General features: G+C 54.4%; 1 protein-coding gene across 5 annotated transcripts; it reads left to right on the top strand.

Annotated features, from left to right (window-relative positions):
* Positions 1 to 1,506: 1,506 nt before the first annotated feature.
* LOC105706471 (neuronal PAS domain-containing protein 4) lies at positions 1,507 to 18,694 on the top strand. 5 transcript variants are annotated; one of them, XM_064364712.1, is made up of 10 exons: positions 1,507 to 2,216; positions 2,976 to 3,093; positions 13,695 to 14,047; positions 14,808 to 14,959; positions 15,139 to 15,241; positions 15,360 to 15,621; positions 15,803 to 15,912; positions 16,252 to 16,387; positions 16,509 to 17,944; positions 18,581 to 18,694. In XM_064364712.1, exons 3-10 carry the CDS (start codon positions 13,873 to 13,875, stop codon positions 18,607 to 18,609), a joined length of 2,403 nt encoding a protein of 800 aa, XP_064220782.1. In that variant the 5' UTR covers positions 1,507 to 2,216; positions 2,976 to 3,093; positions 13,695 to 13,872; the 3' UTR covers positions 18,610 to 18,694. The 5 variants fall into 5 exon arrangements, with proteins under 5 accessions (XP_064220782.1, XP_064220780.1, XP_064220781.1 ...); XM_064364710.1 differs by having other exon boundaries at positions 2,317 to 3,093; XM_064364711.1 differs by having other exon boundaries at positions 1,507 to 2,441.
* Positions 18,695 to 19,622: the final 928 nt, after the last annotated feature.

The following is a 19,622-nucleotide window of genomic DNA, read 5'->3' as shown; positions in this document are numbered from 1 at the left end:
GTTTCAGCAATAGAACCCTGATGGATACAGCAAAAAATAGTATCCACAATGACTTATCAGTAAAGAAAAGGAAAAAAGAGAGAACATTAGGCAAAAGAGACAATTGCTGTGGGAGTGAAAGGGCTCAAGAGCACTTTCGCAGGCATGAGTTCGGGAGGCAGTTCCACCCCATGCTGCCATGGGATCTTACGCAAAGCCACTTCTTTCAGCTTCAGTTTTTCTCACTTTAAAATGATAACGTCCGGGCACAGGGGCTCACGTCTGTAATCCCAGCATTTTGGGAGGCTGAGGCAGGCAGATTGTTTGAGTCTAGGAGTTCGAGACCAGCCTGGGCAACATGACAAAACCCCATCTTTACTAAAAATACACAAATTAGCCGGGTGTGGTGGTGCTGGGGAGGCTGAGGTGAGAGGATTGCTTGAACCCCGGGGACGGAGGCTGCAGTGAGCCGAGATCATGCCACTGCACTACAGCCCGGACGACTGAGTGGGACCCTCTCTCAAAAAAAATAAAATAAAATGACAGTAATATTCTGCATTACAGAGTTGCTGTGAGAATGACACGGAGGGATACGAAGAAAACACATAGCACAGTGCCTAACACATGAAGCGCGCTTGCTGAACGTTAATCACAAGTGTGATTGATCACAAATTAATCACAAGAGTGATAAGAATGAGTCCCGCGTTAATCAGAGTTCTGGTGTGAAAATTGCTGAGTTCTTTTGCGCTATTCCCCGCTTGCAGACGCCAGAGGGCGACATAGACGGCGGGACCCCAGCCGCCAAGCACGGCCGCCGCAGCGCCGTGGTAGGCCACGCGGTGGCGCTAAGCTGCAAAATACCTGGTTTTCCGCAGGCTTTGGTTAGCGGAGGGCTGATCCCGGGAGAGCAGAGGCCGGGTAAGGGGGGCCCGGGGAGCCAGGAAGTCCTGAACCAGAGGGTCGAGGACCCTTGGACCGAGTAGCCGCCGGGCTCCCGGGACGCAACAAGATCAGCTGGGAATGAATGGGTCCCGGGCTTTTGTGAATCTGAGGGGGGCTTCCCTTCCTCCGGGAGCCGGGCTGCAGCCCCTTCCCCTGAGCAGCCGCGGAGCCGTGACGCCTAGTGGAAGGGGGCGCGCGCCTGTCCTCGCGTTGGCTCATTCATCGCAGCCGCGGCACGCCGTTGCCATGGGGACGTGATGCAGGCGCGGGGAGCGGGAGGGAGAGGGAGGCCCCGGGTGACGTCCGCGCTCTTCTCACAGCTCGTCTCCCGCGGCCTCCCAATTTTTGCCTAATTTGGAAGAGAGCCGCAGCCCTTCTGCTGATGCGCGCGCGCTGGCGCCTTTTTAAGGCAACCGGCTGAGTGGCGGCTCCACCAGAGCCCGGGAGCTGCCCCCGCCCCCGAGCCGTGAGCCCTGCGCCGGCCCGGCCCGGCCCGGGGAGTCCCCGGCGCCACACGCCCCCTCCCCCACCCCCATCTTAGCGCCCCCACCCACTATGGGGACATTTCAACCAGAGAGAAAGGAGGTCCTGCCCTTGCCCCTCGCCCCCTCCCCCCTCCTCCGACAGGGGAGACTTCTGCCCAAACCTTGGAAGGAAGCGAGATGCCAGGCCTAGCGCCTTCGGAGATCCTCTCTGGACAAGGCCACAGGGTGAAAACACCAGGTGAGGACTTCACTGCCCTCGGGGCCACCCTGGAACTCTGGAGGCCTTTGCCTCCCTCCAGGCCCCCGGCCCCTTAACTTTTTTCTTCCTGAGCTCGGCCTGGAGCAGAGTTAGGATCCCGAGAAAGCCCCTTACCAGTTGCTCCAACCCTCTCCTTAAACTGGAAGGGAAACTGAGGCCCGGAGGAAAGTTGTGATTGACCAGGGCCACACGGCACGTTCCTGGGGGAAGAGCGTGGGCCAGAGTCCACGGCTGCTGACCTCTTGGCCAGAGGTCAAGCCCTGTTCCTTACAGTTGAGTACAGCCAGCCCCGTCTGTGTGCACCAAGCAGAGGTGCTGGACACCTCTGCTCTGCCACCAGCTGCCTCCCCTTCCCCAGCGCAGTCTGAACCTGGGCAGGCTTTTTGGAAAAGCTTCTGGATGTCACGGACTCCACGACCACCCAACTAGGCTGCTGCTGCTTGCAAACGTCACCTCCATTGAAGGATTCCTGCAGCCACCAGCTCTGGAACTTTCTGGAACCAAACCTTTCCCCAGACTGCCTACAAGGACCAGTCGGCTTCTGGATGGAGGTGTGGCCTGTGGGGGGTCCGGCAGGGATCCCCAGAGCCAAATGGACCCAGCCCTTTGGACCCGCTGCCGGTCTTATTGACCTCTGCCCTCTCCCTGCAGCATTTCCTGGAGGCATTTGACCAGGACCCGCAGGACAGCTGGGAAGTGCCTGACCCTTCTCAAGGAGCTGCATGGCTTCCAGACATCCCTAGGCCCCTCTCTGGACCAGGATGGGGGACCCAGAGGTGGAGCTGAACACACGAGGCAGCACTTGAGGGCTCCGAGGGTGGTGAGGAGAGTTCCTGCTCTCACACAGCTGGCCCTGGGACCTTGAATGGTTCCTCCGTGGAGCATCCACTCCCAGTGCCACGCAGTCAGTGCAGAAGGGGGAGACTCAGGCAGCCCTTGGAGAGACACAATTTGCCAAGGTCACACAGCAAGTCAGGGAGCTGCTGAGACTAGGACCTAGAACCCCACCCCCTGGCCCAGGCTCCTTCTCAGCCACCTGGACCCGAGAGGCCAGCCCATGGGAGGCCCACATGGCCACTGCACCACGAAACAAGGACCTGGTCCAGGTCCACCTCCGCCAAGTGCCAGCCGTGTCATTTGGGTCACTCCATTCTCTGCATTAGGCCTCAGTTATCCAAGACCATCTTTCAAAGGCCCCCACTCCAATTATGAGTCTGGGATTTTCTGAAATTGAGCATCTTGGCCAGGCTGTGGGGGCCTCTGTGGCCGCCTGTAGGACACTGCCAAGGGGATTTTTTTCCTCCCACCAGACTGAAGCTAAGGAGTGCTGGAGACAGCAGTTGCTTTAGCCACAGGCTGTGTAGACCACCTGAGGACGATCTGGGCGTCTGTTTTGTGCACCTTGGAACCCATCGGATCCCTCCAGCGGTGAGTCCCCTGGTGTACCTAGCACCAAGCTGTGAGAATGGCCCCCGATGGGTTGAGTGGAAGAAGAAAAACCACAGGCTCAGTCCCAGTACTTGCTCCCCTGCGTCCACACAGGCCAGGTCTCCAGGGTCCCTGCCCATCCAAGGCCGAGGACTTGGTCCTCTGGGAGCCTTCAGGGCCACTCAGACCCTAGCCCTGGACAATGGGCTTGTCGCCACCTGAAACTGGGGCTTGGGGTTGCAGCATTCAACTTCCAAAGCCAAGAGGCTCTGGGACAGGGGGCCCAGCAGGCCCGGAGATGCTCCAGAGGGTTGGGAGGGCCCTTTGAGACTAAGGGGTCCGACCCACTGCCATTTCGCAAATACAAAAGCTGAGGCCCAGAGAGGGGAAGAGGTTTGCAGAACACTTCTAACAGGCTAGTGGCAGAGCTGGGAACAGAATCCACGTCTTCCACTGCTCCTGTCCAGAACTATCCCCCTGCACCAAACACAATCCGCTGACATCTAGACTGAGCTCACCTCTTCTTCTTCCTGGACCTTGGATTCCTTGGCAGAAGGCTCTCCCAGCTCACACCCTGTCAGGACTGGGGACTCAGGAGCTTTCCCTTCAACCCGATGGTCCTTTCCACCAAAGCTTCCTGGTGCTCCTCCCCTCCCACCAGTGCTCAGCCCTTCCTGGCTTCAAAAGCTGCTCCATCAGCAGCCATAACAGTAACTCTGCCCTGTTCACCATGGTTCACCCAACTCCCTGTGGTTCCCACATTCCCAGGCATGGAGAGCATCATTTTCCCTGCTCGTGGGTGTCTCTTCTTTGTGGCTCCTAGGCCCAGTCCCTGCCCCTCTCTGACCACTGGAGCCTTAAACCCCATTAGTCTTTCCTGGGACCCCTGGACCATTCCCTGTAGACTCCCTCTCGGCTGGCCTAGGGCCTGTGGGAGTAATAATGGCTGGCATGTCATAGGCTGTGAGTTTTCATGAATTAACACACTCATCAGGTACACAAGGTGTGGGTAGGTGCCGCATCGGCAAACTCCCATGTTACAAGCTGTGCCCTGATAGTAACAAGGAGAGACTTGAAGCTGGAGCCTCTGGAGGCCAAGGCACCTGTGGGCAGAAGGGGAAGAGAGGAGGTGCCGGCCTGGAGGAGGTTTAGTAACGGGAGATAGTGGGAGCCATGAGGATCTTAAGCTGGGAAGAGCATGCCAGGTCAGCTTCTGGAAGAATGGCGAGGGGAGCTGGGCTGCTGAGCACCAGGAGGGTGTGTTGGGCCTGGCCCAAGCCCTCCATCCCTGGCTTTGGTGAGCAGTGGAGGGGGCGGCTGCTGCCCAGGAAAGGGGCTTGCTGGGGCCCGAGCCAGAGCCCTGAGGGCCACTTTGTGCATCCCTCGACTTCTCCAGGCTGCAGCCCCAGCCTGGCTTACTCCATCTGGTGCTCTCAGACCTGGCCTGGACCAAAACTGCCAGTGGGTACCCAGGCTACTTCTATACTTGCAGTGCCAGGACGGGTTCACCTCCTGAACCAGCCCTTGCTGTCTCTGCATAGCCTTGTTCAAAATTGTGTTTTTCTTAAAGTTAAAATAATGACCAACATTCTGCCATTGAGCATTTCTTGTGCTTCTTTTATGCACCAGGCATTTTCTGAGTGTTTTAACTACTTAACTCCTTTAATGTACACATCAGTCCCTTGGTGGAGGGGCCATTATTCTCCCCACTTCTGTCTTAAACAAATCGTTAAACTGAGGCACAAGACGTTAAGCCACTTCACTGACCAATGTCACAAAGGCAGTCTGTGGAGGAGGCAGAACTCAGCCCAGATCCTCCTCTCCTGCTTCAGGTACACCCCCACCCGCCAGCCTTTCCACGCGGACCATGTCTCTCTCTCTGCCTCTTGATGGTCCTTCAAACATCTGCAAATGCCAAATCACCCCCTCAAGCCCCCTCTTCTCTGAGGAACATCTCTCCATTGCTTCCATCTTTTAAAAATTTCTTGGGCCGGGCGTGGTGGCTCACGCCTGTAATCCAAGCACTTTGGAGGCCAAGGCGGGCAGATCACCTGAGGTCGGGAGTTCAAGACCAGCCTGACCAACATGGTGAAACCTCATCTTTAAAAAAAAAAAAAAAATTCTTACAAATGTTTATGAAGCACTTTAGTCCATGCTGGAGTTGACAGTGGGCAAAGCAGTCACGGTCCCTTGCCACGGTGACTGCAGTCTAGTGGAGGAGAGACAATAAATTCCTCACCAAAATAAAGTATTAGATCGCTGTAGCACCAAGTGCCAGCAGAGGCCCGGGGTGCCTGGGAACCTGTAACTGGGGATTTGACCTCAGTGGGAAGGTTAGGGGAGGCTTTCCAGAGGAGGTGATGTTTGGGCTAACGGTGTAGCAGGAGCGGCCATGAAAAACAGACCTTTCGAACACCAAACTGGGCAGGAAGTGTTTATTATTATTATTACGGCTGGGAGCCAGGCGATAATTTGTCCAAATGACCCAGCTCAGCTAACAAAGAGAAGCTCTGCCTTTATATAGGCGTACACTCTAGATATTACACCTGAAAGGATCTAAGGTTTACAGCCTTAGAAATCACATATGAAAGGGTGTTGGGTTTACAGTTTTAGGAATCACATATGAAAGGTTTCTGCTCTCCAGATGGAGGAGTGGGGTGGGGGTTTGATCTTGTTTAGGTAAAAACAGTGTCTTCCAGAGAGTTTCCCCAATACCAAGCCTGATATTTACTAGAAGGTGATTTAGGGGGTGCCAGTCAGCCACGCTTTTATTCTATTGAAATGCAGGGTGGAAGTCAAGGGGGAGGTGATCCTAGATGCCTGAGTCGCCTTCCTCAATGGGAAAATAGGAAGAACTTGGCAGAGGAAAGAGGCACCCCGGGAGAGGGAACAGTATGTGTAAAGGCACTGTGGCAGATGGGAGGGTGGCAGGCCAAGGACTAGAAGAAGGCTCATGGAACTGGAAGAGAGGCAAGGGGGTGCATGAGGGCAGACAGGCTGGAGGGCCTACCAGAGCCAGGCCTGGGGGATGCTCTGGGCCCTGCCTCGCAGCCCCAGGGGCAGTCAGCCCCTCCCCACTGGTTGCTCTGCTCAAGGCTGGGCTTGAACTCATAGCACAAGTCCTAGAACCAAACTTCCTGGCCCTGACAGAGGCTACCCTCTCTCCACCTTTGCTGTGTGCCCTTGTTAACACAACCTCAGCTACAGTGGCTTCTTTGGTGGCTACTGGGACTGTGTCGAGTCTCATTTATGAGGCCACACTCCTCTGTCCACCCAGCCACCCACCCAGCACAGCCTGGCACAGTCAGCACTGACTTGCCACCAGCAGCTCAACTCAAATGCACCAACTTGGGGAGGCCAGTGCCAATTCCTCCAGCAGGGTCACCCCTCTTCTTGCTCTCCCCAACTCTCAGCATGCCTCCTTGACAGCAGTAGCCCACTGAAGTGGCTGGATAGACCCCTTGCTCTCTCACCAGCCTGCAGGTTCCATGAGGCCAAGACCAGCTGTCATCACCGCAGAGGCTGGCACAGACTCCGCCCCTAGCTGTTGGTTGCATGAATGACTTACATGCCCGAGCCCCTCCTCTGTGCCAGGCCTTGTGCTGGATGCTGGGAACATGAAGAGCAGATGTAGATGCTGATAGCGGAGACAGCCAAGTAAACACTCAGGGACAATGCAGTGTGCGGAGCACAGTGATGAGGAAGCACAGGGGGCTGGGGGGCACTGGAGGGGTCTCCAGACTCCACTGGAGGATCGGCAGGGCAAGGAGGAATTCTCCAGCTGGGAGTGGTGATGAAGAGGACTCTGAAAATGAATGTGGGGAAAGTCCGTCTCCTCCAGCCTCCCCAGGCACTTCAGGAGTGTTGGTCACTGCTCTGCATTTGAAAAGTGGCTTTAATTGATTAGGTTTCTTTTCTCTCTTGGAATGTGGCTGCTCTGACATGCTCCTCGCTGCATTCCTTGTGTCCTCTCCTCTCAGCCCCTGCCTTCAGGACATTGCTCAGAAAAGTTTCATTTTTCCCACCTGGACTCCACTCTCCCTCTCCCACCCCCTCCATGGTTCTATGCCCCTCACCTTCCTGGCTCTCAGCTCATTCACCCAGCTCTGGCCATCTCAATGCGTGGGTGCCAGCCTGCACCCTCTTTACATGAGCTTTGTTGATTTCATAACCATAAATAGATAAAATGTTCTGAATGCTTTCATGTGCAAGTAGAATTGAGGGAGTGATAGCATAATGAAAAGGCCTCAGGAAAAGGAACACAGCCTGCTAAGACGCAGCGGAAGACAACACGCCGCTGCACAAGCCAGCTCCGCGTGGGGCTCCTCTTCTCACTGCACTGACCGCAGAGCTGTGGACGCAGGATGGGGAGGCGTTAGGACTCTGTTAGAAAACCTTTCCCTAGTTTCAAATCCACCAGTTCAAAAGAACAATCTAGTTAAAAAACAAAAACAAAAAGTAGAAGTCAGGAAAACCTGGGTTCAGTTGTGGATTTCTCTTATTCTAGCTGTGTGATCCTGGGCAAGTTAATCAACCTCTCTGAGAAGACAGAGAGAGATTCTTCCCCTGGGTCAGACTGGAGGCTTCAGGAGGCCCAAGATCCCACAATACCCTCCTTTTCCTCTCATACGTCCACTTTGTCTTCCTGACAATACCTTAATCACCAGCCCTGAAACTCCCCCTTCCCAAAATGCAGTCCTGAAGACTAGGTTTGGAATAGGGATTTATTGGGGTACCCTGTCTCCTCATTGCCCGTTCCAACTCCTGTTGCAGGAAGTGGAGCATCATCCTGCCTGGATGACACAAAGGGGACTGGAAGCTAATAAGGAGCCTGGCCCATTGGGCTTCCCACCTCTCCTCCATTAGGGTGTCCAGGAGCACTACTTCTCCATGGCATTTGGAATAGTAAAGGGAGCTTAGATGATAGCTCGATATACCCTGGACTAAGAGAGCTTTCTGGGTGAGAAAGAGAAACAAGTGCAACTATTCCTGGTGTGAACTCATCCTCTAGTCTAAGGATGGCAAACTTTTTTTGTAAAGGGTCAGTTAGTGAAAAAGGGTCAAAAAGTACTTAAGGCTTTTCGAACCATATGGTCTCTGTTGCAACTACTCAGCTCTTCCATTGTAATGTGAAAACAGCCATAGACAATGAGTGAATGAATGGATGTGACTGTATTCCAATAAAACTTGATTTACAAAAAGAGGCAGCAGGCTAGATGTGGCTAGATTTGCAGTCCATAATTTGTAAACCCTAGCCCTAAGCCCTACCACATGGTGCAAGAGAGCAAGCATAGGTTGGGAGCAGGAGCTAGGGATGAGGCTCAGCATTGCCAGAGACTTGCTGTGTGACTTTGATTAAGTCATTCTCCATCTCTGATCCTTTGTTTCACCATCTATCAAATAAGCATCATAATATCAGTCAAGGCTGGATGCCATGGCTCACACCTGTAACTTCAGCACTTTGGGAGGCCAATGTGGGAGGATTGCTTGAGGTCAGGAGTTCAAGACCAGCCTGGGCAGAAAAAAAGTTTAAATTATCTGGATGTATGTTTAAATTATCTGGATTTATGCCTGTAGTTCCAGCTACTCAACAGGCTGGCACAGAGGATTATTTTAGCCCAGGGGTTTGAGGTGGCAGTGAGCTCTCATCAGGCCACTACACTCTGTGTATAAATAATAATAATGATATCAGTCAGATTTGCCATGAGAATGTATCTAACAGGTCAGAGCCAATCTGAAGTCTTTTCATCCCTCTGTGTGATGCTAAGTGGAGCTGCACCCACTGCCCACCCCAACTTCACCTGGCCATGCCCTTGTCTGCTGAGGGTGGCAGCAGCCTGTCAGAAAGGAAGGTGTCTCTCTCCAGGGTCAGATTCTTCATCTGTCTTTCCAAGCTCCAGCCCCAAGTGACCCCATTTCTGTAGCAAGCCAAGCACGGGAGGAAACAAGGAATCCCTTTCTTTCCACCATCCAATCATTTGGCAGGAGGCAACGGTTCACTTGAGAGAGTGATGTGGCTGCAGTGGCTGGTGGCCAGGCTTTGGAGGAGGCCTTTGAGACTCTGGCTGGGAATAGAACTATGAAAAATGGGCTTCAGTGCTCCTCCGGAACATTCACCTATGGCCACAAGTTAAGTAGTTGCAGCTGTGGTCTCATTGGTGACTTGCACCACCACCAATTGCATCAATACATCTTTCTTGCACCATCTTGCCCACCTGTCTGGTCTGACCACTACTGCAAGCTTGCATCCTTTGGCATATTGTGATCTTCTCTGAAGCCCCATCCAGTGATTCATTCATTCATATTCTTTCTCTCTCTCCCCACTTCCCTTCCCTTCCCCCTGCTCTCTCTTTCTCACAGACACATTTGTCCAGAGCAAGACAAGATAACACTTTGACAGCCCTCTGTCAAGATCCTTGCTCCAAATCTCCAGACTAGTATCCAGGAGTCTCCATGCTGGCTCTGAAGAAGCAGATTCCTCATCCACCCTTCAATTCCTTCCCAGGGGGTCATCCTCCTCCAAATCTCTAGAAAAGATACAACTCCTCTTCTCTGATAAAGGCTGGGGGGTGATGCCCCTCCCCCAGGTTCCCAATAAAGCTATGCAAGACAGGAGCAAGAGCTCTCACAGCCTGTTTTTGTTACAAAAACCCTTTTTCGGAAAAAATAATAAAGAAAGGAATCAGCCAATCCCTCCTCGATGCCATCACCTCTTCTTGGTGATTTTTCGGGGAAAGAGTGGGTGGGTTGCTATGGCAACAGATGCGAGCTCGTCTCAGTAAAGAAGGGACCTTGATATTTTTTTCTCTCTCTCATTCTCTCAGTTGTGTGTGTGTGCGTGCATGTGTATGTGCGCTTGTGTGTGTGTGCATGCGCGCTATGCATGCCTGTGCCCACACCAGGAATTTTTTTTTTTGGGAACTAAAGAAAGCCCTTCTCTTCTCTCAGCTCTCCAAATATGGAGTGATGGAAAACCACTTACTCCTGCAGGCCAGGGAGAATTCAGGATGATTCAAGAGAAAAGGGAGAGGTCATGTGGGGCTCTTTTCCTCCATGTTTTTACTAGAGATTGTATGCAACAGAGAGAGCTTCACAAATGGTTAGGGGGTTCTTGGAAAGAGGGGAAGATGCTAGGTAGAAAGAGCTGAGCAAGACATAGATGGTGCAGGAGCCCAACAAGTGACATCAGAGAGGGCAACAGAAACTATATTGAGTCTGGGGATGCATGCACATCTCACCACGCCATCAGATGCTGAGAGAAAGACCCAGAGCAGACTCAGATATGGACACAAACACAGACACCGACAGAGAGGCATATGGAAAGTTGTAGACATAAATACACACAGGCACAAACATAGAATTGCATGGGAAGTTGGAGACTTTTTAAAAAAGACAGGCATAGATACAGACACAGGTAAACACATACAGGGGTAGAGACTTGCAGCTCCAAACACACATGCAAACAGATACACAGATAAAGACATACAAACATGTTCAGACAGGTTTAGAGGCAGACACACAGGACATACAAACACACTCTCAGTCAAGTGAACACAAACACACACAGTCTGGCTCTTTTCCTTCCATTGCCCAAGCATCTCTGAGCAGTAGTGCATAGCTGGCTGGGGATGCTGCACGCTTGCCCAGTAGGTTTGGCTGAGAGGCTCTGCTCTCCCATTCCTTCTACACACTCACCCCAAAGCCCCTCTCCCAATTCATTCCCTTGCCCACTTTCCCACAGCCAGCAGGCTCTGATGCCTCCCCCATCTCAGGCTTCTAATTCTTAGCTTGTTCTGCTGCTGCTGCCTGCCACTTGGGGGAGAGAGTGGGGTGACTCAGCCAGGCCAGGATGACTCACACTGCCAGTATTTTTAGCAGCGGCCAGGAGCTCTCTAGTGTGCCAGCCACCCCCCTCCTCCTGCTTGCTATTTCGGAACCGTCACTGGTGATATAAATAGCTCCTCTCCCACGGCCTGAAGCTGCTGCCAAGCTATTTTTGGTTCTGCACAGTTAAAAATAGCTTCATGGAGGTGGGAGGCAAGGGGAGTGGGAGCTGGCCTAGGGAGAGGAGACATCGGGGCATACAGAGCTTCTCAACTTGAATCAGAGTGGGCGAACTAGGATGAGCTCTTCTCTACCCCCTCCCTTGTCCCTTTCTAGACCCTTCTTCCCTTCCAAAGTGCTTCTTTCTATTCCATTCTGGAAAAAGCCAGGGGCTCTTCCCTTGAGCCCAGTTCTCCTCCCTTGCTTACTTCACTCCTACTAGATCCCAGGAATCTTGGCCCCCTGCAACTCCCCCATATTCATCCACACAGAATAAGGGGACAGTCAAAGAGGAGGCTCACTCTGAGGCCTGTGGGAACCCAAGCCCTACCTTGATGTCCCAGGCAAACTGTAGCCTATCTCACTTCCGTGGTGACTCTTTCAGCACCACGGACAGCTTCCAGAGCCCCATTCCTTCCGTGCAGATTCGCTCAGATTTCTGGAGGCCAAGGGACCCCCCCAGTAGACTCCTCTGATTGTGGAGAAGGACACTCAGAATGTCTCCCAGGCAGCTTTAGCATCAGTGGGTGAAGAACACAGGAACAACCCCCCTAGAATATCATACGGAAGGGGACCCAAAGATCAAGGGGTTCTTCAAATAGAAGCTTGAGAGAGGGGTGGATGGGCACATCAGAGGTCAGATCGAAATGAAAGAAGCAACACAGACCCATGTCCAGAAGGAACCATCTCTCTGTCATCCAGGTCAATAGGATTACAGACAGTGGCAGACAGACACATGGACACCGTTCCCTCCACCTCAGTTGTGACGCTTACCGCAGGATGGCCCCAACCTCTGCCAAATGCATAAGACACCAGGATAGGGTCTCCACAGCTTTGTACCCCTCTTCTAAGACATAGGTCTCCTCGACTGCCTCTCCTCCCACTCTACCTCTCTTGCTACCATCCCTTTCCACGAGGAATGGGGAATTCCCTGGTCTCAAACTGCCCTTTTTGATGTCAAAGTTCATCTCCAGGCTTCCTGTGTGACTGGGACTTCCCAGTCCCACTACCCCAATTTTTAAGTGGCCTGATTTCCAGCCCCTTAAGTGATTCCATGCACACACAGCTACTCCATCAAATGAGATTTCAGATAAGAACATTCGCTAGCCCACTTGCTTCTTGCATTATTGAATCCCCGGGTAAGAACGGCATCTCCTCGCCCCTGTAGAGAGCAATCATCTGTGGTGAAAAGAGAAAGAAGGAGGAGTATCGGATAGGGCAAAGGTGACAGGATATGGAGAAGCAAGAAAGGGGAAGCTTCAGGGGTCGGGGCACTAAGCTGAACCGACCACCAAGTACGCTAGGAGAAAAAGAAACGAAGGTGAGAGGTGGAGAGTTGAAGGTGGAGAGGCAGAGCCAGCAGCCCTAGCGCCACAGATGTGGAGAAGGGTAGAGGGAGCCTGGCGAAGTTACAGGGTCCCTGGTAGCTGCAGGGGTCACGGAGGGTCCGGCGAGGCCCCCTCGCTTCTCGGCTGCTCCCCCATCTTGCCCGCCTAGGCAGAGCGGGGAGCCCTGCAGAGCTGTGCGGAGGCAGTCATGCCCCGCCCGCCGCCGCCGCCGCCGCCGCGGCAGCCGCCGGAGGATTCCTGTCCTAATATGGAGCTGGGATTCCCCCGGCCCCGCCCCCGCCCCCGGCCCGCGGGGAGACCGAGGCTGGCAGCAGGGCGGGGGGAAGCGCTCGCTTGGGGGCCGGTAACGGGGTGGAGGAGGGGGGAAGGGATGCCTAAGTGCAGATCCAGGTCCTCGCTGCCCCCCGCGTCCCTGCCTCAGTTTCCCCCTTCAGCAGCTAAGGTTAATTAGCTGACAGGGAAACCAAGAATCACTGCAGCCTAGCGCTTGTGTTGGTTTCTATTCCTGGCTGTGAGAAAACAGGATCAACGCCAAATTCAGCTGGTCCCTTTCCCACTGGACCCCCTTTCCACCCATCCTAGGGACTTAGACCCCCATGAACACCCCCCGATAAACCGCCAAGGCCCGGTTTGGGAAGACGGGGAGGGGATTTGATTTGTTTTTTGAAAACGGCCAAGGGAATCCCAGGTTGAGTAGTCCCCAGAGAGGAACCCCAGCTGTGACCTGTCCCACGAAGGCCAAGGAAAGTCCTCCTTCACTGCATGTGAACGTGACCTTGTCTGGCAAGTAACGAGGGAGATTTGTAGACAGCCCTGTTCCTACCCATTCCCTCAAATCCTCAGAAAAATTAGTGTCAGTGCCGGCCCCTCTCTGCCCTCTGCAGACTCCTGCCGGGGGCTTCAGGCCGCCCTAACCCTGGCCCTGTCGCTTCCCTCAACTGAACGCGTTCCCCACACCCCATTCAAGCTTTCCTAACGCAGCGCCTGCCTCTCCGCTCAGCTCCCGCCAGGCTCGGCCCCCTCTGCAGCCTCCTGCTCCCCCCTCGCTCGCCCCCCTCCCGCTCTCATTCTACGTCATGGGATGACGTCGGAAGCCGGGCGGGAGGAGGAGCCCCCCTCCCCAGTCAGCGGCTCCCGCTGCAGCTCGCTTAGCCCAGCCTCCCGCTCTCCCGCCCCCCAGCTCTAAAACGAGCCCCCCACGCCTGGCAGGAGCTATATAAGGCGGCGTGAGGCAGGCGAGGGGGGCAGCGCAGCCGAGCGGAGCCCAGGAGAACAGAGAGCGAGCCTGAGCGAGAGACGGGGAAGCACGGAGGAGGAAGCCGCCGGTGCGTCGGGACGGGAGCGAAGGTGCTCGGGCGCCCGAGCTGGAGCTCCGCAGCCGCCGGTCATGTACCGCTCCACCAAGGGCGCCTCCAAGGCGCGCCGGGACCAGATCAACGCCGAGATCCGGAACCTCAAGGAGCTGCTGCCGCTGGCCGAAGCGGACAAGGTCCGGCTGTCCTACCTGCACATCATGAGCCTCGCCTGCATCTACACTCGCAAGGGCGTCTTCTTTGCTGGAGGTGAGCATGCTGGGACTACCGGAGATCCGAGCTGCCGGGAGCCGGAGACCGTGGAGCTGGGGAATCCGCTGGGGCTGCTGCATGTCTAGGGCAGCGTGCTGGCGAGCTGGGGAGATTCGGGACTGTCTATTTTTCCTCCTGAGCTCCCTCCAAACCTCATCTTAGTTCTGAATGAGAGTTAGAGAGCCTGGACGGTATCTCTAACACCAGGGGCCTTAGAGGAGAGGAGAGGAGAAGAGCCAGGACAGAGCGGCCTCGGTGCCCGACAGTGCAAAGGCGCTCGGGGAGCTGGGCAGGGAAGCCCGGGAAGTTGCAGGGATGGAGCGGCCTGAATCTAGGGAAGCGTAGCCCTGTCCGCGGTGCTGAAAGGGATTTCCTGTCGCCTTCGGGGGGTGCTGCCCGTGGTGCTGACGACCGCTTCGGCCGAGCAGGGAGCTGTCCACGGTTCTGAACCCACAGTCCGCTTTGGAGCTCTGTCCGCGGTTCTGAGATTCAGAGCCTCTTGGGAGCTCTGACCACGGTTCAGAAATTCAGAGCCGAGGAGGCGCCGATCCGGTTTAGAAGTCTAGGGCTTGCGGGCTATGGAGATACAGCAACAGGTTCCCTGGCCAAGAACTGCGGGCAGCGGGTCAACAGGTGTTTGCAGAGGCAGGTCCATGAGAAATTCCTCTGGATTCTTTGAAACTCAGGCCATGCCTTCCTCACTTCTGCTTTGCCTCCCAGTCTTACTCCTGACTCACCATGTCTTCTCGCCCTGCAGGCACTCCTCTGACGGGCCCCACGGGGCTTCTCTCAGCTCAAGAACTTGAGGATATCGTAGCAGCACTACCCGGCTTTCTGCTTGTGTTCACAGCTGAGGGGAAGTTGCTCTACCTGTCTGAGAGTGTGAGCGAGCATCTGGGCCACTCCATGGTGAGTGCTGAGAGTCATTTCAGCTGAGGCTGGGCATGAAGGGGGCACCATAAGCCTTACACTCCTGAGGAACTGGGAATTACAATGGAGAGAGAGGTTATACCCTGCAAGATACCATAGATCAAAGATTGGCTCCCTCTGTTCTCACTAATGGTCATCTCTTCTTTTCCTTTCTCCAGGTGGACCTGGTTGCCCAGGGTGACAGCATCTACGACATCATTGACCCAGCTGACCACCTCACCGTGCGCCAGCAACTCACCCTGCCCTCTGCCCTGGACACTGGTAAGGACTCCCTTCTTCCCTCCTCGGTCCAATTTCCCACTTGCTTCCCTTCTCCCCTGCATCCACTGTCTCGCTCAGCCACTCACCCTCTTATCGGTTTTTCTCTTCACCCATCTAGATCGCCTCTTCCGCTGCCGTTTCAACACCTCCAAGTCCCTCAGGCGCCAGAGTGCAGGCAACAAACTGGTGCTTATTCGAGGCCGATTCCATGCTCACCCACCTGGGGCCTACTGGGCAGGAAACCCCGTGTTCACAGCTTTCTGTGCCCCACTGGAGCCGAGACCCCGCCCTGGCCCTGGCCCTGGCCCTGCCTCACTCTTCCTGGCCATGTTCCAGAGCCGTCATGCTAAAGACCTGGTCCTACTGGACATCTCTGAGAGGTAAGCTTGGAGTGTTCAGATTCCAAGAGAAAGGCAGGCCGGAGATGAGGGAACCCTAGATTCTGGAGTCAGGGGCAGGGAGGATGGGGTTTAGGGGGGCAGAGGATCTGGGAGGGAGTGAGATGCATGGGTATCAAGCAAGGAAAACAGAAAGCTGACCTCACCCTTTCCACCTTCCCAGTGTCCTAATCTACCTGGGCTTTGAGCGCAGTGAACTGCTTTGTAAATCATGGTATGGACTGCTGCACCCCGAGGACCTGGCCCACGCTTCTGCTCAACACTACCGCCTGTGTGAGTGTCCAGAGAGGCTGGGGACAAGAGAGCAAGCTGAGAAAGGGCATGGGAGACCAGACAAAGAATGAGCTGTAGTGTGATGCTGGGGAGATAACAGAGGCCAACAGTTTCAGATGCTATAGGGTGAACATGAGGGTGAGGATTCAAGGCAATAATAGAAGCAGAACTGGGGACTCTGAGTGGTGAGGTCAAGGTAGAGAGCTGAGTGGTGCAGGTGAGGGTAGTCAGAGAAGAGGATGTCATGGCTATCTTAATTCAGTGGAGAGGTGAGCAAAGGTGGGGAGTAGGTAGAGTTGCCTGGTGGGCATCCTAACTCTGCATCTTCTTTCTCCCCAGTGGCTGAGAGTGGAGATATTCAGGCAGAGATGGTGGTGAGACTACAGGCCAAGACTGGAGGCTGGGCATGGATTTACTGCCTGCTATACTCAGAAGGTCCAGAGGGCCCCATTACTGCCAATAACTATCCAATCAGGTAAGCCACAAGCCAGGGGTCTAGGGGGCAGCTGAGGTCAGCATGGAGGAGAAACAAATCAGGGAACTGCTCTGAAAATGGACACGAGACCCTTACCAGCTGCCTCTTCTCTCCTCTCCAGTGACATGGAAGCCTGGAGCCTCCGCCAGCAGTTGAACTCTGAAGACAACCAGGCAGCTTATGTCCTGGGCACTCCGACCATGCTGCCCTCATTCCCTGAGAACATTCTGTCCCAGGAACAGTGCTCCAGCACTAACCCACTCTTCACTACAGCCCTGGGGGCTCCCAGAAGCACCAGCTTCCCCAGTGCTCCTGAACTGAATGTTGTCTCTGCATCAGAAGAGCTTCCCCGGCCCTCCAAAGAACTGGACTTCAGTTACTTGGCATTCCCTTCTGGGCCTGAGCCTTCTCTCCAAGCAGAACTGAGCAAGGATCTTGTGTGCACTCCACCCTACACACCCCACCAGCCAGGAGGCTGTGCCTTCCTCTTCAGCCTCCATGAGCCCTTCCAGACCCACTTGCCCGCCCCATCCAGCACTCTTCAAGAACAGCTGACTCCAAGCACTGCAACCTTCTCTGATCAGTTGACACCCAGCAGTGCAACCTTCCCAGATCCACTAACTAGCCCACTGCAAGGCCAGCTGACTGAAACCTCAGTCAGAAGCTACGAAGACCAGTTGACTCCCTGCACCTCTACCTTCCCAGACCAGCTGCTTCCCAGCACGGCCACCTTTCCAGAGCCTATGGGTAGCCCTGCCCATGAACAGCTGACTCCTCCCAGCACAGCATTCCAAGCACACCTGGACAGCCCCAGCCAAACCTTCCCAGAGCAACTGAGCCCCAATCCTACCAAGACTTACTTCGCCCAGGAGGGATGCAGTTTTCTCTATGAGAAGTTGCCCCCAAGTCCTAGCAGCCCTGGTAATGGGGACTGCACGCTCTTGGCCCTAGCCCAGCTCCGGGGCCCCCTCTCTGTGGATGTCCCCCTGGTGCCCGAAGGCCTGCTCACACCTGAGGCCTCTCCAGTCAAGCAGAGCTTCTTCCACTACTCTGAAAAGGAGCAGAACGAGATAGACCGTCTCATCCAGCAGATTAGCCAATTGGCTCAGGGCATGGACAGACCCTTCTCAGCTGAGGCTGGCACTGGTGGACTAGAGCCACTTGGAGGACTGGAGCCCCTGGACTCCAACCTGTCCCTGTCGGGGACAGGCCCCCCTGTGCTCAGCCTGGACCTAAAACCCTGGAAATGCCAGGAGTTGGACTTCCTGGCTGACCCTGATAACATGTTCCTGGAAGAGACGCCCGTGGAAGACATCTTCATGGATCTCTCTACCCCAGACCCCAATGAGGAATGGGGTTCAGGGGATCCTGAGGCAGAGGGCCCAGGAGGGGCCCCATCACCTTGCAACAACCTGTCCCCAGAAGACCACAGCTTCCTGGAGGACCTGGCCACATATGAAACCGCCTTTGAGACAGGTGTCTCAGCATTCCCCTATGATGGGTTTACTGATGAGTTGCATCAACTCCAGAGCCAAGTTCAAGACAGCTTCCATGAAGGTGAGTCCAGCCAAAAGGTCCAAGAACCCAAGTCCCTCTCCTGCCAAGGAAATGCTGGGTAGAATTAGGTGAATCATTTCCCCTCTCTGTACCTCTATTTTATTAAGGGATGACATCACCTGCTGCAAAGAGTAGCAGTGGGGATAAGGAAAAAAATGAAAGACTTAAGTTTTGAACAAGCAGACCTGGCAGGGGTTGGGGCTGTGGGGTAGAGTGCTAGAGAATCCTTAAGGAGGGCTTGTGCTTAACTTTATTAAGCTTGTGCTTAACTAGATCAGCCTTCACCACCCCCATTTACAGATGAAAATAATCAAGGTCCCAGAGTTAAGGAAACTCTCCTTCAAACTGATGGAAGAGGGACTAGAGCTCTATCAGAGTATCCTAGCTCCCTGAAGGGATACAGAGCAAGAGTTTATAGAAGTTGGTAAAAGAAAGATGAGGCTCAGTCCCTGACTACGGCCTCAGTTTCACTCCATCCATCCAAATTGCTCCCTAATCTACTGAGTCTCTGGGGATCGTTTTGTCATTGAGCCAACATCTTTGAAGCCCATACTAACACCAACACATTCTCAGCCCCAGGATCCTCTGTCCTAATTGTTCTAACTGATTGTGCTCTCTTTCTATCTCTCCCTGCAGATGGAAGTGGAGGGGAACCAACGTTTTGAATAAGTCTGTGACTTAACGTCGTCAAGTATGGCATATTGTCATCAAGACGTGGAGCCGCTCTCCACCCCCCTGGGACTGTTGGGGGGATTCTGGGGGCCAGAGGGGGATATATATGATTCCCCAGGCCCTGCAGGATTTGCGGGGGGAGGTGGGAGGGCAAGGGAGGGGAGCTTCTTTTTAAAATCAAGAGACTTCCAGCTATCCCAGTTTCCATTTCAATCTGTATTCACTCGTAGTGAGTTTCCTTGAATGGGATTTCAAGCGGAGAATGGGGGAGTCTCACTTCCCTGCCGCGTTGCCCCATTGGCCTGGGCCAGTTCTCCACTCCTAGGGGCCAAGCCACCTCTAGGCCTTGGTGGGGGAAAGGCAGGGCCCACCCGGGCCAGCCCGTGCCCTAAGGGGCTCTTGACACCCACGTAGAATTCTCTACACACCAGTAACGGGATTTCAATTCCGATGGACTCTGCCGCCCTGGCGGCCCTTCCTGTGACTTTTGCGCCCCGCGCCTGGGGTGGGGGGTGCGAAGAGACGCTACGTTCCTTTCCGATGGAGGAAGGCAGACCTGCCGTCACACATGTGCTTGCACGAGTGCGTGTACCTGGTGCGGGACTCAACCGGCCGCCAGACTGCCTGGGCCTGCCCAGATGGCCACCTCGTGGTGCTGCGGTGACTTTGTAGCCAACTTTATAATAAAGTCCAGTTTGCCTTTTTGGTACCTCTGGTGTCATGCACTGCTGTGTAAAAGGAAGGGTGAAGGATAAGTTCAGGAGGCTTGGATGGGAGCCTGGGGATCACGAGGTAAAAGCTGGACCTGTTTATGGCCCCAGCATTTCTTCATCTACTCATGAATTCATTCATTCATTCACCCATTCATTCATTCTTTCACTCAACATCTACATGTACGTTGTGTGGCCCATACTGTGCTAGAAGCTGGAAAGTTTAGGGCTGAAACAAATGTTATGTCTTACCCTCAAGGTGCTTGGCATCCAGTACTAGAGAATATTGGCATCTT

The sequence above is a fragment of the Aotus nancymaae genome, unplaced genomic scaffold (genome assembly GCF_030222135.1).
Source record: "Aotus nancymaae isolate 86718 unplaced genomic scaffold, 86718_ANA_hifiasm-v0.15.2.pri h1tg000059l, whole genome shotgun sequence".
NCBI lineage: Eukaryota > Metazoa > Chordata > Mammalia > Primates > Aotidae > Aotus > Aotus nancymaae.
The sequence above is the reverse complement of the archived record's forward strand: the minus strand, read 5'-3'. Positions and strand labels throughout refer to the sequence as shown.

What these genes read in the sequence shown, in the direction of transcription:
- LOC105706471 (XM_064364712.1), top strand. Translation starts at nt 13,873, where the DNA reads ATGTACCGCTCCACCAAGGGCGCCTCCAAGGCGCGCCGGGACCAGATC. An exon ending in GGGCGTCTTCTTTGCTGGAG is followed by an intron (nt 14,048 to 14,807) that starts GTGAGCATGCTG and finishes CTCGCCCTGCAG; the next exon opens with GCACTCCTCTGACGGGCCCC. An exon ending in TCAAGACAGCTTCCATGAAG is followed by an intron (nt 17,945 to 18,580) that starts GTGAGTCCAGCC and finishes CTCTCCCTGCAG; the next exon opens with ATGGAAGTGGAGGGGAACCA.